At 49.5% G+C, this 16368-nt stretch overlaps 1 protein-coding gene across 2 annotated transcripts in view; it reads right to left on the bottom strand.

Annotated features, from left to right (window-relative positions):
* Positions 1–10319: 10319 nt before the first annotated feature.
* Positions 10320–16368, bottom strand: part of CRHR2 (corticotropin releasing hormone receptor 2) — a 44901-nt gene continuing 38852 nt past the window's right edge. For both annotated transcript variants that reach the window (XM_069586728.1, XM_070292373.1), the window contains 5 exons: positions 13865–13950; positions 13530–13665; positions 13084–13125; positions 11806–11940; positions 10320–10764 (listed from right to left, as the gene is read on the bottom strand). In XM_069586728.1, coding sequence (XP_069442829.1) covers positions 10741–10764; positions 11806–11940; positions 13084–13125; positions 13530–13665; positions 13865–13950 — 423 coding nt within the window. In that variant the 3' untranslated portion in view covers positions 10320–10740. The remainder of the gene's footprint in view (positions 10765–11805; positions 11941–13083; positions 13126–13529; positions 13666–13864; positions 13951–16368) is intronic.

The following is a 16368-nucleotide window of genomic DNA, read 5'->3' as shown; positions in this document are numbered from 1 at the left end:
CTTGAGTTTTTATTTTCTAGGTATTTTTTCACCCCTTATAATATAGCTCTTAACTTGGTGTATATTCTAGTATTCTCACATTGGGGCTGGGACAGAGGTATAAGGGGGCAGTTGTCTTTACTACTTAACATTTATTTAACTTTTCACAGTGAGCACCTCCCTAGTCAATCACCCCCACCTCAGGCATTGTTAAGAGCTGCTTAATAGGAAAAATTTAGTAGTAGTAGTAGTAGTAGTAGTAGTAGTAGTAGTAGTAGTAGATTTATCTACTTTGGATCATAAAAGGATTGGAACCAAAGCTCTCTTCACTTTTCATTGGCAAACACATTTGTCATGTGTTAGATGGTGGATATGAATTCTATAAGCCCTGCTTTCTCTGGTCTTTCCTCTAGGTGCAATGCATGATTTCTTCCCAAAGAGCCCCTACTGCCTATCAAGTGATTGATTACCTGCATGGGGAAGCTGGGTCAATAGCCAATGGTTCTGTCTGTCATATGCTTGCTTCTAAGCAAGCAGGGGAAGAGCTGTTTTCTAAAGAGGCTCTACACACTAAAGAGTTGTGTGTACAACTCCTCTCTTCTGTTCAAGTCCAGTGTGTAAGCCAGGGACTTTCTGGCTTGATGTGCTATGCAGCCCATCATTTATGCATTTGTATCAAACTGTGGGCTATCTTGGGGGCTGGCTAAGTAGCACTGTCACACCTGTTCTCCATTATTCTCAAAAATAGGAAGAAGGGTGACAGTCTGATTCCCATGCAATGTACATTAAGAAAACAGTAGTTTCTTGAAAACAGGTTGAATTCAGGACATTCAGACAAGTAGGAGTTGTGTCTAGAGAGGTGGTTGGTGCCTGAGTTCTGCAGGAGTCCAGAACCTTAATACTGCTTAATGGCTCATAATAAAATACTGAATATAGAGTGCTCCAGAATTCATTGTGAAGTCATATAAATAAATGATCCTACTAGTCAGGTGAGATAGTACTAGAGCTGTCAGATTGTTCAAAGGTCTTTGTGATAACAATTTGAAAATCATTTTGTCTAGACCCTTATTTATTAATCCCTTAACCAATATAAATGTAGGCTAATGATAGTGACTGTCTTTCCTAGTGGAGTCTATTCACAAGAGAACCAAATAAACCAGAAATAAATCCAAATTATCTCTGGATGCAGCTGCACTTAACCTCCTATCACCAGGGATAACTATTAATCTGCATCTCTTGGGAGGGGCTAGGATGAAGAGGTTTGGATAGCATCAATCACGTTAAAGAGCCTTGCACCGGCATCTTTGCTGATAGTCTGACTATGTGTAAGGCAGGTTTTGTTTGCTTGGCATTTGTCCACCCCAAAGAAGTTTAGTTGAAGATTCAGCATATGAATGGATGAATAATTTTATTGTGCCTCAAAATTCGCCTGTCTCTTCAATAAATCTCGGTTATTGGGTTGCGTCTAAGCAGTAATTGTGTTAGGATCATGTGGAAGGGATTAATGGCTCTCCTGGAAATTGGTTATTATTTGGGAGCATCACCAGGAAATACCTGAGAGCTGGAGCCTATGGCCCTGACCTCTTGCCAGGAGCTTTTCTGGTGCTGGTGACTTCTGTTCTCCCAGCTATGAGGGTAGACCTTTCTTGCATGATTAAGGATACATCCTTTTAAACCTTTTGCAGCAGTGAGAGTTAGGACAGTAGTTCTCAACCCTGCCTGCACACTGAATCACTGGAACTTTTTAATGCTCATGTATGTGCACCCTTCAAGCCAGTTTACTGAGTTTTGACGTTCAGACAGCAAAGTTTTGAAAGCCCCCTTAGGAAAACCTCTGCTAAAACAGATATTTTGGCTCAAGCCATAGAAAGGCTGAGCCCTCCCCACTCCTGCCCCACTCCAGAGTGGGGAAGCATCTTTTGAACAAAATTTTTACTGACAACAGGTTAAAAGTTGTCATTAAAAATACCAAAGTTTCAGAAAAGATGAATTTAGCAGGCATTGTTTTATGTTGCTCTGGTGAAGTGTCCGTAAACATGCTCTCACGAACCCTCCACAGCTCATAGCCTGCCTCCCTTGTCCAGTGTTGGGGGTTCAGGCCTCTCCTCTGCCCACCTGCCCTTCAGGACTTCAGTGGTTGGAGCTCAGTGTTTCCAGGGAAAATAGCACATTTGCTGGGTGCCTATCATGTGCCAGGCTCTATTCTAAGAGAGGTCCTTTGTGTTCTCTCTTTTCACCCTTAAGGTAATTTAAATATTACTGTCCTTTAAAAAAGAAGAAAAAGTGAAAGTGTTAGTCGCTCAGTCATGTCCGACCCTTTGGAACCCCACAGACTGTAGCCTGCCAGGGTCCTTAGTCCATGGGATTCTCCAGGCAAGAATACTGGAGTGGGTTCCCATTTCTTCTCCAGGGGATTTCCTGACCCAGGCATCGAACCCAGGTCTCCTGCATTGCAGGCGGATTCTTTACCATCTGAGCACTCGGTTACTTATTAACACAGTTCCAAACAGTCTGTTGCTGTCAGGAAATGCTTGCTTGTACATAACCCTCGCCCTACAGCTCAGGACCTTTCCTTCTTGTCCCACACTTTGGAGTTTGTGAATGCAGATTCTCAGCCAGGTTAGGAAGTCTAGGCTTCTCAGCCATGACTTAGCTTCATGAGAAGCTGTGCCTGCAGACCTGTGTTTGACGAGGGTGTTGCCAGCACTAGAGATGACAATGAGGGGAGGAAGAGGCATGAAAACTGCTCCCAGGCTCTGGTAGACTACAGCACTGATTTTTGTCTGTCTCCACAAACCCATTTCTGTCCTCAACCACCAATTTTGCTTAATACCCTATCAAGCTCAAATTTTCCTCCACTCCCCTTCCCATTCTCTTTCTCTTTCCCTTGCTCATCTTTCTACTTTAATCTCTTGTCCACTGTTCAACGTTTTCCCATTTGGGGTATTTACCACAAAACACAATTCTTACTTAGCATCGGGAGATTCACAGCATTCCTGTGTACCTCAATATGTAGATTTACCAAAACCCTTTGGACATCATCTGTGTAGCCATTTAAGATTCTTTGCTCAGGTTAGGACGTGTATCAGAACTGGGCTATCGGTCCAGCAGCTACAGCACGAAGTACGCATAGCTATCTGCTGTCTGGGGCTGTGAGGAGGGCTAAGAGAGTTATTACGCAGGAAACCTAAGAGGCTCTAGCTTAGAGAGGGGAGAGCTGTCACCTGAATCAGTTCTTTTTCTGTTCTCCTTGAGAGTTCATTTCCTTTTCTGAAACCTGGTTGAACAGAATGATTTCAGATTTTAGTAGGTTGGTCCGTAAACGACTAAGTAAAAGCTTTCTCCTTTACTCCTCGGAGTCACCAGCGGAGGTGGTTGAGTGGGAGGCATCTGTCCTTGGCCTGACTTCTCTGTGCTGGTTGATACTTGGGTTCAGAATCTGCGACCATTCTCGTTTTCCTGTTCAATGTCATTTCCTGCAGGTGAGATATTATCATAGTAAAGCATTGACTCTGGAGGCAGACATATGCACAGGAAATGGACTTAGACACACAGGCAGTGTTGTGGTGGGCAACATGTCTAACCCAGAGCTGACAGTCCTTTACTACTAAAGAAGCTATGTCCTCATCTGAAAACAAATAAGAAAAAAATCCTCCATCAGTAGAACTTTAGGCAGATGAATCTGTGCTGGGCCTGGGGGGTTGGGGGTAGGGTATGGTGTGGCTCTGTGTTAAATGAAAAAAGCTTGATTTTTTTATTTTCAAAATCTAAATCCACTCCAGCTTGGCTAGAAAGAAGACTGCAGAACTACTGTTGTGAATGCTGGATGGAGAAATCTAGCCCTGGGTCACGTGCTATTGGGTTTGCAGAGAAGGGGGCCTGTTTGCAAGAGCAAATGGACACTGGCTCTCCACCCCGTGGGAGCCCAGACTCTGTGGATTGTGTGTGTTGGGGGTCAGGGACAATGTAGTCAAGGTGAGCCCTGGGGGATCCCTCAAAGGGGCTGTCATTGCTTTTGTCCCTTGTAGTGTTTCCCCTACTTTTGCACCACTGTGCACTTTCTCAGCCATATGAAATGCTGGACTGCTTGCTCTCCTGAAAAGGGCTTCCCTTTCAGAGTTTGTATTTAGAAGAACCTTGTATCCAGTAAGACAATTAGACAAGCAGGTGTGGGGTGGGGAAATGAGCAATGAATGGACTTCAGTTTTCCCAGGTGACCTTAATTTAGGAGCCGTGATCTTGCTGAATGAGGGTGGCTGCAGCTGTGAGTTTTGTGCTGGAAGCCAAGTAAAGTGGACTCTGGTCCTGACTCTGAGAATCTAGCAATGCCAGCCTTGCTCTAACTGTCATACCTCCATCCCAGGCCACAGCCTGAACCTGAACCTCATGGAAGTTTCTGGACCTTGGGGCTGGGAAGAGAGAGCCCTTTCTCTTTGGGAGCCAAAGCTTTCTGCCCTCCTCTTTCAACTTTGAGGACTTGGAGCAGACATGAGCCCCAGGAGCATTTTTCCAGGCAGTGTCTACATTTGCTGGATCTTAAAACTCAATCACCAACAATTAGTGCAGAAGCAGTTATGCTAACTGAAACAGTTTAGACTAATTGAAACCTTTTTTGGCTCATCAAAACCCACTGTTCTGCATCTGAGGGTGAGTTAATTGATAGTGAGATTAAGCACGAGATTACAGGAAAGAAAAAAAGCACTAACAAGCTTTTAAAAATCTTTATGAACATTCATTTTAAAATTGAGGCCAGATCTTCTATCTTGCTAAAAAGAATTCTGAAGCAGGCTTGCAAACTGGTCCACTCCATTAACCTGTCCTCTGGATTAGTAACAATGGATGCCAGTCTTGACTTCTCTTTCTCATCCATGCCACATCGAGGCCATCAAGTCCACCTTCAGTAGATATTCAGAATCGGGCCACCACCCTGGTCCAAGGCACCAGGCCATCTCCCACCTGGTCTACTGGACTCTTCCATGAACTCTTTGCTGTACCTGTACCCCATCACAATCTATTTACACCCAGTAGTCAAAGAGGAGCCTGGTGGACTACAGTCCATGGGGTCGCTAAGAGTTGGACATGACTGAGCGACTTCACTTTCACTTTTTACTTTCATGCATTGGAGAAGGAAATGGCAACCCACTCCAGTGTTCTTGCCTGGAGAATCCCAGGGACGGGGGAGCCTGGTGGGCTGCCGTCTATGCGGTCGCACAGAGTCGGACTTAGCAGCAGCAGCAGTCAAAGTGGTCCCATTCATTCTAAAAACTCAGTGGCTTTTCTTCTCACTAAATAACACCCGTGTGAAGCCCCTCTGCCCCCTCCCCACCGAGCACACATACATACACACCCCTCTGTCCTGCTGCCCCAGCACACCTAGAAGCAGTCCCTTGGCCCTTGCTGTTCATCTGCCTGCAGTGCTTTTCATCTCAGTCCTCACCTCTTCTCCCTCACCTCCTTCAAGACCTTGTTCAGCCGTCACCCCCATGAGCCCTCCCCCAGCCATTTCACCTACAGTTTCAACACTGAGCAACACCCTGCCTCCCTACTCAGAACATTCAGATCCATACGCATTTCATACTCTCTTCCTTGTTCTCTTTTTCTCTTTAGTGGTTAACACTTCATAATATATTTTGCTTCTTTGTCTGTTTAATTTTCAGGGTCCCCACTGGAATATAAACTTTTATCAACTACAAATTGGCACCTGCTTCTACAAGGATTAGATCATGTGCTGCTGCAGCTGCTGGTTTTCAACACCCCCTGAAGGAATTCAGGGGAGAGAGCAGAAATGAGGCACACTGTGCTCCGGGGAGAACTGGCAGGACAAGGCTTCACATAGTTAGATGTCTTCAGGAGCCAGTTTTATGAGCCCAATTCTTGTATCTCCTCATATCTAGAAAACTATTAAAATCACTTATGGTGATGTGTGTTCCTTGTGATTAGCAGTAACCTTCACATGACTAGCAGAAACTTCTGCAAAAAATATGTGCCTGATTGCATGTGCTCCCCCTTCACCAGAATCACATGTATATACTGACCTTCCTCTTTGAAGCAGTTTCTCAGAGCTATCTCCTGGGCTATAGTCCATTTTGCCCTAAGTAAAACTTGACTCACAACTGTCACAGTGTGCATTTTTTTAAGCCAACAATTCCATGAGGACAAGAATTTGAGTCGGCCTCATTTAAGTCTATATCCTCTGTTGTGCCCAGAGAAGTGCCTACCACTCAGTAGGTGCTCAAGAAATATTTGAATGACTTCTGAAAGCATCTTCTCCAGGGAAGCTGCCAAATTCAGTATTTTGGTGTAAAAACTGTCTTCCTTTGAAATGACTAGCCCAGAGATACATATATAACTTAAGTCTAGGCTTAAATTACATTACTACCATAACATTGCTGCTGCTGCTAAGTCACTTCAGTCGTGTCCGACTCTGTGTGACCCCATAGACGGCAGCCCACCAGGCTCCCCCGTCCCTGGGATTCTCCAGGCAAGAACACTGGAGTGGGTTGCCATTGCCTTCTCCAATGCATGAAAGTGAAAAGTGAAAGTGAAGTCGCTCAGTCATGTCCGACTCTTTGCGACTCCATGGACTGAAGCCTACCAGGTTCCTCTGTCCATGGGATTTTCTAGGCAAGAGTACTGGAGTGGGTTGCTATTGCTAAAATTTTGCAAATTCAGTGGTTTTCAGATTCATCCTTTTGGAGTCCTTAGTTCAAATGAAATCTCTCTTGAAACCCTGACATTTCCTTGGGTAATGACAATCCAGGGCTGGGACAGACAAGGCCCTGCCCTCACACCCCTCATGACCCAACCTGACACCAAGGAGGGACCTGTGAGTGAGGAGTTGCCCACTGCCTGAAGAGGCCGGCACAGTGGGAGATACAGCCAAGAATGGCTTTGTATGCTCGTGGCTCCCAGGGTCCTCCTATGTGAGGGTGGTTGTTATAAAGTGTGAATTTCCACTCTCCATATTTTGGGAGTTCTGGAGTGGGCTCAGAAACCTGTGTGACTTTAAATGCCCTTGTGCTTCTGACCCACACCATCAACGCAGGGACTTCTTTTTTAGCTTAATTGTGCATGCCGCTGTGTGTGTGTGGTCAGTCATGTCCGACTTTGTGACCCTATGGACTGTAGCCCACTAGGCTTCTCTGTCCATGGGATTCTCCAGGCAAGAACCCTGGAATGGGTTGCCATTTCCCCTTCCAGGGGAATCTTCCCCATCCAGGGATTGAACCTACGTCTCCTGAGTCTCTTATATTGGCAGGCAGATTATTTACCACTGAACCACCTGGGAAGCCCACTAGCTAAATTAGAGCACTGTAATTTTATCCTGAGGTCAGGGGCTTTTAAACTTGGATCCATGGTTCCTGTGAGCATTTGTATAGACATGCACTATTGAATACACTATATGTTTGTGTGTTATACATTTGTGTTTTTTCTAGGGAAAAGAATCCATCACATTTCCAAGGAGGACTTTCTCCTCATTCCTTCAGGTGCAGACTTTAACATTCAACTCTGCATGTTGATGGTGCGAGGAGACCCCAGAATCTGTCATATGGAGGAATGAGATGGGTCTGGAGACCCAGGGCTGGAGAAGTTCATTTGCTCAGGAACTAGTGACACAGACCCCATAGTGCACCCTTTGGAAACCCTGGAAGGACAAGGTACTTGGGCTGAGCTGAAAGAATAAGAAAGCGAGGAGGCAGCTGCAGGGTTGCTTGTGGGCCTGCCACTAATCTTCCCCAGAGAACAAGAGGCCGGAAACGGAGGAGGCAGGGAGAAGTGACAGGTCTTTGCCTGTGTGGGCAAAGGAGCCTCCATGGGGATCCATGATCCAGACTGTTAATCGCTGTCAGGCCTCCAGGAACCAGAGGGGGCCTTACTCAGTGCCCTGCAGAGCTAATTAAGAATCACAATTAATTACTTTGTTTTATTCACTGCAGAGGCTGAATGCTGATTATCTTCTGGAGTTAGATCAGCACCTCCCTCCTTGCCCCGCTCATGGGTCTGTCCAACAAGCAGATACCCAAACTAGACTTGGATGCAGCCTCAGAGGTTCCTCCTCCTCGGGCTCTCTTTTCAAAGTGCAGTGGTTAACACTTGGAAGTTTCTGTACATCTGGCTCTTACTTGTTTATCCAAGCAGCCCTGTGGCTCCTACCATATACTCAGACAAACATGATGCAGAGCACCAATCCTTTTTCCTGATTTTACTCTCTGTACTATTCGGGAGCTGTTTCTTCTCAACTAGACGTTGAGTTTCTTGAAATGGGAACCTTGTCTAATTTATTGTTACTTCCATATTGGGTAGTAAATGGGGAATGACTGACTGATGGACACGTGTGTCTAGTGTCTGGGTCCTCCCCTGCACATCCCTAGGTGTTTCTCTGTCCATCCAGGCCTCCCTTTGCGGCCTCAGTGGTGTCTGCTTCCACGTCTGTGAGCTTCTGTGTGTGTTCCAGCTCTATGTAAGTCTACCTGCTGGCACTCACTTTCTGCATCTTAAGTCCCTTTTCTGTTGTCCTGCTAGTTACTGTCCTCCACTGGAAACCAGGGGTCTGGAGGCTTCTAAACAGACCCTCCCAGGAGGGAAATGTCAGACCTGCCTTTCACTTACCACCATCACCTGCCACGATTGCTGACATGTGTCATTACTGGCTCATACCCCAGCAGGCACTTTGTGACCTCACTGTGATGATGAGCCAGGAGGTAGCAGACGTGCTGGGGACAGGGCTCTGTCTGTGGTCTCTGACAGGCAGGGGAGCCAGAAGCCTGGTGTGAGGACTACCACTGTGGTCTCAAGTCTTTCCTAGCTTTATAAATCAGGGGAGGTGAAAGGGTTAAACAGGAGAGCCTAAGGGCACAGGGGTCTGGGAACTTGCCTGCTCAAAATGTGAGTCTGCTAATGAAGCCCCTTTCCAGGAAGGCCAGCAGACAAGGGGCTGTCTACACTAAAGCAGATGCTAACAAGGATGGGCTTGGCTGTGACGAACAGGGGCTGAACAAGGTTAATGAACGGAGGACCCAGAGACAGGGCCTAATGGCTCTGGTGGCATTTCAAGCCAGAGCTCACTGGAGCCATGACCAGGAGCCCCAGTAATGAGGGGCTGCAGGGTCAGCACAGGACCAAGGAGGGGCCTCTCCAAACTGCAGAGGGAGCTGAGTCAAACGGTCCCTCTGGCTAACTTTGCTGCGCAAGTGATAGCGACTTCAGGGGTGCTCCAGGGCAGGCCCTCCAGGGAGCAGGCTGGCAGGATAATGAGTGGCTGGGGCATGGCACTGAGCCTCTGCAGCTGCCCGAGTTCTCCACGCTGCTCTGACCAACACTCAGCTCCTCCAGCAGCGGGGCTCTCCAGCGGCCTCTTGGGCCTGAGTCATTTGCTGCCCCTTGCTCTACAAGGGCCCACGATGATGCTAATGGAAGCAGCCATTGTGACGCCTCTGAGGGGCAGGGAGACTTTCCAAGACCTGCAAGGGCTCTGCACCTGGGAGTCAGGGCCCCCACCTCTCTCTGCTGCACAGGTGTGAAGCAGAGAATCCCCCTCCTGCATCTCATTCAAGCACCTCCCAGAGCTTAACCCCACCCCTCCCAGCCCCAGCACTGGAGGAAGTCCAGGTGCTCTGGTGCTTTGGGACCACCCAAAAAGCATATTCTCCACACAGCAAAGACCTTGACAAGTCTGAGGTTGTTCGAAAAATGAAAATTTGCAGCCTCATTTACAGAGGACTTAATCATGTGGCCAGTTGACAGATCACCTTTGATGATAAATCACTGCGCAATTTTTGGCACACATGTCAAAAAGAGTTCAGAGAATTGGGTGACATCTATTATACTTATTTGTGTGAAAGGCTTCTCAGCATGTAGAGCTATAAAAATGGAAGGAAATAAAGAGGCTGGGTCCTGATGCATCCACAGATTCACAAATAATTTCTTATTTGTTTCACTAAGATGTGTTTTCAATATTTTCCTTTCTAGGTTCAGCAATTACTTATAAAAAATTTTAGACATCTATATTGTTTTAATCACTTGTACATTATATTTTATGTCAAAAAATCAGTTGTAATAACTCAATCCAGAAGACTTAAAAAAAAAAAACCCTTAGACTGTTTTGTCATAGGAAGTTATTTCAATTCTAATTTCTAAATGTTTATTTGTGGCAGAGAAGTATGATAAGGTAAGAAATAAACTTTTAACCATAAAAAATGCTGCATTACTAAGAAATTCTGTAGGGGGAATGGAATGGAAGTACAAATCCCAAGAGAAAAGGAACATCCTAAGATTTCCAGCTGTTAAGGAAGAGCAGGTTGCATTTTTGTTTTAAATAGATGAGAGTTAAATCACCACTGTTTGGATTTTATATGATGTATTGTAAAGCATTGTGGCAGTTTTATTTTTAAAATGTAAATACCAAATGCCAGCAATCACATTCTTCACAAGTTTTAAAATTTATGTGAAAAATATTAGATGCCAACTTAAAAATGTGCAAGATGAGATACATAATTTTTTAAAAATGGGGTGGGGGCAGTATACCAAGAGCAAAAGCTCTTTCAAACCCTGGCCTGGTGGCTCTCCCTGCCCTTTGACTCCCACCCTCTCCTGGAGGGAAGGGCAGATGGAGGCCAAGATGGAGCCAGTCCCGGTAATCACCCATGGAGACTGCAGGGGCCAGCTCTATACCTCCCTCGAGACTCCAGAACAGGAAACAGGAACAGACCGCAGCCTGCTGGGGTGCGCCTCTCCTTCATGCTGAATTAAACTGCCTTTGCATTAGCAGGAAGGGCAGTCACTGGCCTGGTGAACAAAAGGGACAGACCCGCAGGCATTGGTGGAGAGGGGGAACCGGCCCCAGGCCAGGGCGAGAGTCTCTGCAAACGCGGGTGGACCTGGCCCACCATCCTTGGCCCACAGCACCCCTTCCCTTGAGGGGAGGCTGCGTTTCCACAAAGGCATGGTTTATTTCTCAGATAGCACAGATGTTTCTGAAGGGGAGACTGAAGCCCAGCCTCAGGTCGGGGCTGAGGGATTAGTTCCAGCCACCAAAGTCAAACTTTGGTTTCTGCTCTTTCTACCCTACTCCTTCTCCCAACGCACCCCCCCAGGCTTCTTCTCCTCCCCGTTTTGTCCTGTACTATGTATCTGGTTGGTCTAAGAGTATGTGCCATCCTGGAAGCATCTTCCTCCTCACCTGCCCCTCCCCCAGGCTCTGAATCTGTGGACCAGGATGAGAAGAGGCCCCTCAGTAAAGGAGGCAGCATATCCTTCTAAGAGCCCGAGGGGCAGCAGGATGGGGTCAGGGGTTGGGGCTAGGTGAGGCTTTTCTAGGTTGAGAGCTCTGGGATGAAGCCGGTGGAAGTCATCTCTTCAGCTGCTGTGCCTCCCTCCAACTGCAGGGGCGCCACTGAACACAGAGGCAGAAGGCTTGGAGGGGCCAGCCATCACTCTGCTGCTGGTGGGAAGACCCTTAGCTGTGAGTGGGGGCACAGGAGCCCCTGGTCTGTCATGAAAGCCCTTCCTGGCTCTGGGCCTCAGTTCTTCGTCTTATACCAGGGTGACAGTAAGGATCCAGCCAGAGGCCCGTGTGGGCAATGCCTGAAGATCTGTGACCTGCTCTTCTCTGGGGGTTCCTGTGACTTCTCAGCTCGGCTCCCTCTCGCACTGAGCCTTGGGGCCCCGCCGGCCCTGGTTCCTGAGACCCCCCCTTGTGCTTCCCTTCTCTCTGCCCCCACCAGGGCCTGCATGGCTGGAAGAACCCAGAGAAAGGTGCTAAGGAAAATGGGGATGCTGTCCTGGTGGTCAAGTGATGGGCGAGAAGGGGGCACTCAGAGGTCATACAGCAGCTGTCTGCTTGATGCTGTGGAAGCTGATCCTCGTGGGCGATGTGGGGATGGACATGGCCCGGGCCACAGGGACTCGGAGGGAGTGATGGTCCTGCCAGCGGTGCCACCTCTTCCTAACAGCTGAGCGTACCTGCGGGGGAGGGGGAGGACGATCCTGAGGTCCCAGCCAGTCCTCTCCCCTGCCCCCTGCCTCTTGCTGGGCCATCACGGGAGGCTGAGGTGGCCCACCTGACTGCCACCCTCACACCCAGGGACAGGCTGGTTCCAAAAGCAGGGTCCTTCTCACTTCCTCTGTAGCCCTGATCTCTATGCCCCTGCAAGTTACGCCCTGCTTACCCCAGCATGCAGCTGAGATGGAGCACTACTCATTTCAAGACCTGACTGTCACTGGTGCCACTCTATTCTCACCTGCATTGCAACGGAAGAATTTTCTGCAAAATGGATCATGTCCCCCACATGCTGGCCTGCCACATGGCTAAACAGAATAAATGGTCTGCAAGCATTCACTGTTTGCTTGCTTTAGTGGCTCCTCCTCTCTCTACCCTTTAGCAGCCCATCCTGGTCTCCACTGTGGACTCTCCTACCTGGGGTCTGCTTTAACTGACAGAGACCCCAGCATGCAGACCCCACTATCACCCTGTGCACGGGCAGGTGAAGGGGCCTCAGGACGTCACTGGAATTTCTCTGGGGTGTATGGAAACTCTCGAGCCCTGGGAGGGTATCTGCTTCCTGCCCTAGCACCTACGATGGGTCCTCACCCATCACAGGCCTGAGTGAGCCTCTCTCCTGCAAATCTGCTCTGCTAGGATTCTGGGCTTTGTAAAGCTCACCAGGTTTCACTGGAGCCTGGCTCTCTGAAACCACCTGGAGGCCTGTTGTCCCTCAAGCAGCAGGGAGATGGAAGGGTGCACTGGTGTCTTTCTGCTCCCTGGGCCATAAAAGCCTGGATGCACAGCTCACATCCTGAGCGCATCTCAGGATGCGCTCTCCTGTCATCAGCCATGTTCTGGCTTCCCTCTCCCATGAGCCCCTGCGGCCTGGGTGGCTGCCCACCCAGCTTTCCGGGTGCATTGTGGAGAGCTGGTGTATTGTTTCTGCCTGCAGAATTGACCTTCTAAACTGGTTGGAGTCCCTGAAACAGGATTCCTGTCTCCCCAGAGTTGAGTGGTTTCTCTGGCCCTCCCTTTTCCAGAGTCAGGGACTCCCCTCAAATTGCCCTGGAATGGGGTCTGAGGACCTCAGAGCCCAGGCCTCCCTGGGACGGGTGACATACCTCGCCATTGAAGAAGCAGTAGAAGACAGACACAAAGAAACCCTGGGGAGGAAGAGGGAGAGGTCAGTGGCCTGCTGCGGGAGCCGCTCTGCCTGGGGGTGGGGGTTGGAGCAGGGATGGGGTGGCTGGGGGAACACTCTGACTCAGGCCCCCAGAGGCTCAGAGCTGGGTGGGCACCCCCATCATGGAGCAGGCTTACTGGGGTTCACTGTGAGCCATAGCCTCGGAGCAGGGGCTGGGGCCTGCAGTAGGCGCAGGCGAGGGTGACCCTGATCCAGTCGGGGGTGGGCCCACCTGACCCTGGGTGTGCACACACTTGTACTTCAGTGTGTATGAAGTGAACCCCGTGGGCGCCAGCCCCACTGAAGTGCTCTATGAGGGCAGGGGTGCCTGAGCGTGCCAGGTCAGGGAAGCTCACTGCAGCCCCATCCCGCCGTGCGCCCCACCTGGAATGACTGCAGGAAGGAGTTGAAATAGATGAACACGATCTGCGACAGCTCGTCCTCCCCGGGGTTGACAAAGAAGAGCATGTAGGTGATGCCCAGAAGGGGCAGGAGAACCAGGGTGGCCTTCACCGCCTTCCTGGGGGGTGGAGGGGGAAAAGGTGACAAGACCCAGCTGAGCCCACACTGCAGGTGGGTCCTCACTGGCTGGTGTTTCTTCTGGGAGCCTGAGTGAGGCCCCCAGGTGAAACTCGGAGGGTCCTGCCCAGAGGCAGGGGGATGGCCCAGATGGTCTCCTCATTCCTTCCCTGCTGAGGGTCGAGGCACCCATCACTTACCTGTACTGGATTGTCTCTGATGTGGTGGATGCTCGTAACTTTGTCATTAAGATCCTGACAATGTTGAACAGAAATACAAAGTTGATCTGGAGGGAGAAGAGCAGGGAAGGAAAAAGGAAGAGCTATGAGGTGGGGACGAGCTGAGAGACAGCCTTCTCCCCTGAAGCCCCCTGAAAATCCATGTCCCATGCACACTCCCGTTCCACCTGTTACCCCGGCACCTGCGTGGGGTCCCAAGGCCTCTGCTCCTCCCTTCTAAGGGCAGGCAGGTACCCCATTTGCTCAGCCCCCTGTCACCTGAGGGTTCCAAAGCCTGCTTCTCCACCCCCAGGCCCAAGGGAGGAAACACAGACTTGGAGGCACAACTCCTCAGAGTCCCCAAATCCGTGCCCTCTCCAGGAATGCCAAAGGAACCCAGGGCCCTGCTTGGCCCTCTGCCCACACTCCCCTGCTGCAGGGCCCCCACCTGTCAACTGAGGGGCTCCTGGAGGTCCTTTGGACAGAGGATGGCCCTGCCCTGGTGGAGCAGATCCGGCCAGATGGAGCAATTAATAACTCAGTTGCTGGGAGGACTGATTAATCTCTCACCATTTATTTTTTAGAGGAAAACGCTAAAATATTCACAGACACCTCTGAGGCCATGGGGATGAACAGGCCCCTGGGCTGACTCCGAGGCTCCTAGAAGGGCCTCATTTATCTTCATTCTGAGCCTTCCCTTAGCATCGGAGCCTGCCACACCCAGCCTCTCCCCAGGACCTGCCCAAGTGGCCTCCTGGGGCAGCTTCAGGCTGTGTGTGGTCTCTGTGGGCGTGCAAGTGTCGGCTCATCTGTGTGTCTGTCCGTGTGCTGCCCTCTCAATGTCCCATGTGGGTCTGTGCTCTGTGCTGGGATGTTTGCCTGGGAGTGTGCTCACATGTGAATGTGTATCTGGGGACACGGACATGCCTGTGTCTCTCTTCATCCATCTCCATGTACAAGTAGACAAGAAAGTGAGCACTGTAGGCCTGACACCCCAGGAATCTCTCCCAGGAAAGAGGGAGATACATATTAGCCCAGGGGTGTCTGCTGGGTCATGTGTGTACACACGTCTGAGGATGTGTGCACACACACACCCACCCCTCCTGTCCCAGGCCTGAGACTCTGTCATTTCTGAAGTCTCCTAAGTTCCAGACCCCAGACGGGGAGTTTGGGGACACAGACATCCCTGTGGCCTCTGGATCAACCCTAAGCTTGAGGATGCTCCAGGGGCCTGGGGTGGGGATGGGGGTCCCTTCTCAGTCTCAGCCTGCTGCTCCTGAACTGTAGTGGTCCAGCCCGGTGAACCCAGGGTGAGGGCCGGTGGAAGCTTTCAGCCAGGGCTGCCATGCCCTAATGCACCTTGCTTCCTCTTGAGGCTCATCTAAGCTCTAGCTCCTGGGTTTCTGTTATATTCTCCTGGATCATGAGGTCACTTTGACACATAGGTAGATTCTAATTTTCTCATACAAGTGATACAAAACACTTGACCTTTTCTGATTCTTCCTAACTTCTCTGAGAATAGAGCTTATGGGAATCAAAATATATTCTCACTTCTTCCATATTTCCCTGCATTTTAAACCTTATTCAATATTCATCCATAAACCCTTTAACCAATTCAGTTCAATTATCCACTCACTTTTATCCATCATTCCTTTAATCCATCCATCCAAATATTACTTGACCATCCATTTATTAACTTCTCTACCCAACTACCCACTTATTTAAAGTGTGATATTCATCTACCCATCCATCCAACCACCCATCCATCCATCCAAATATCTATTCAACATTCTATTCATCAATTTATCTACCCTCTCACTCACTTAACAGATAACATACACAGATTCACTAACCACCTACGCATCCACCCATCTACCCAATAAGCAGTTGCTGTGCACCTTTGAGTTACAGGGCCTCTTCTGTGAGGCAAGAGCAGGACAGGGGCTGGTGTGGAGGGTCTGGGAGACAAGGCCTTATCCCCTCTCCTCATACCAGGCAGGAGTTGGTGACACTGTTCCCACCCCATCTCAGCCTGGTCTGTGCAGCCCCAAAGTCACTCTTTCCTTTTGAGTTTGGCTCCCAGCCTCTCCATTTACAACATCTTCTCCACCTCATTTAACTGCAGGCACCTTCTTCCCTGCCCCAGGGAGGTGCTGACACCGCCCTCCCCGCCCCCCCCACCCCCACCTTCCCAAACCTTCCCTGTCTGCGCATGTGCAGAGTCAGGCAGGGAGGGAGGAGGCCTGACATCTCTTCCTTCTTGGCTTCAGACATGATTCCTCCTGTCCTTTAAACCCAGGCCTGGAGAGGAAGCCCCAGCCCTTGGGGGTGTCCTCCGCATCCCTTCAGCTCTGGGTATTGGGGTGCTGCCATCCCATCTCTGCTCCCTCTTCACACCTCTCCCAGCCTCAGCTTGTCATGCACATTCACTGGCTCAAGCAACATAGCCAGCCTGCTAGTCTTGCCTGGATCTAGAGCATCTCAGA

This window comes from Ovis canadensis, chromosome 4 (genome assembly GCF_042477335.2).
Source record: "Ovis canadensis isolate MfBH-ARS-UI-01 breed Bighorn chromosome 4, ARS-UI_OviCan_v2, whole genome shotgun sequence".
Lineage (NCBI taxonomy): Eukaryota > Metazoa > Chordata > Mammalia > Artiodactyla > Bovidae > Ovis > Ovis canadensis.
The sequence above is the reverse complement of the archived record's forward strand: the minus strand, read 5'-3'. Positions and strand labels throughout refer to the sequence as shown.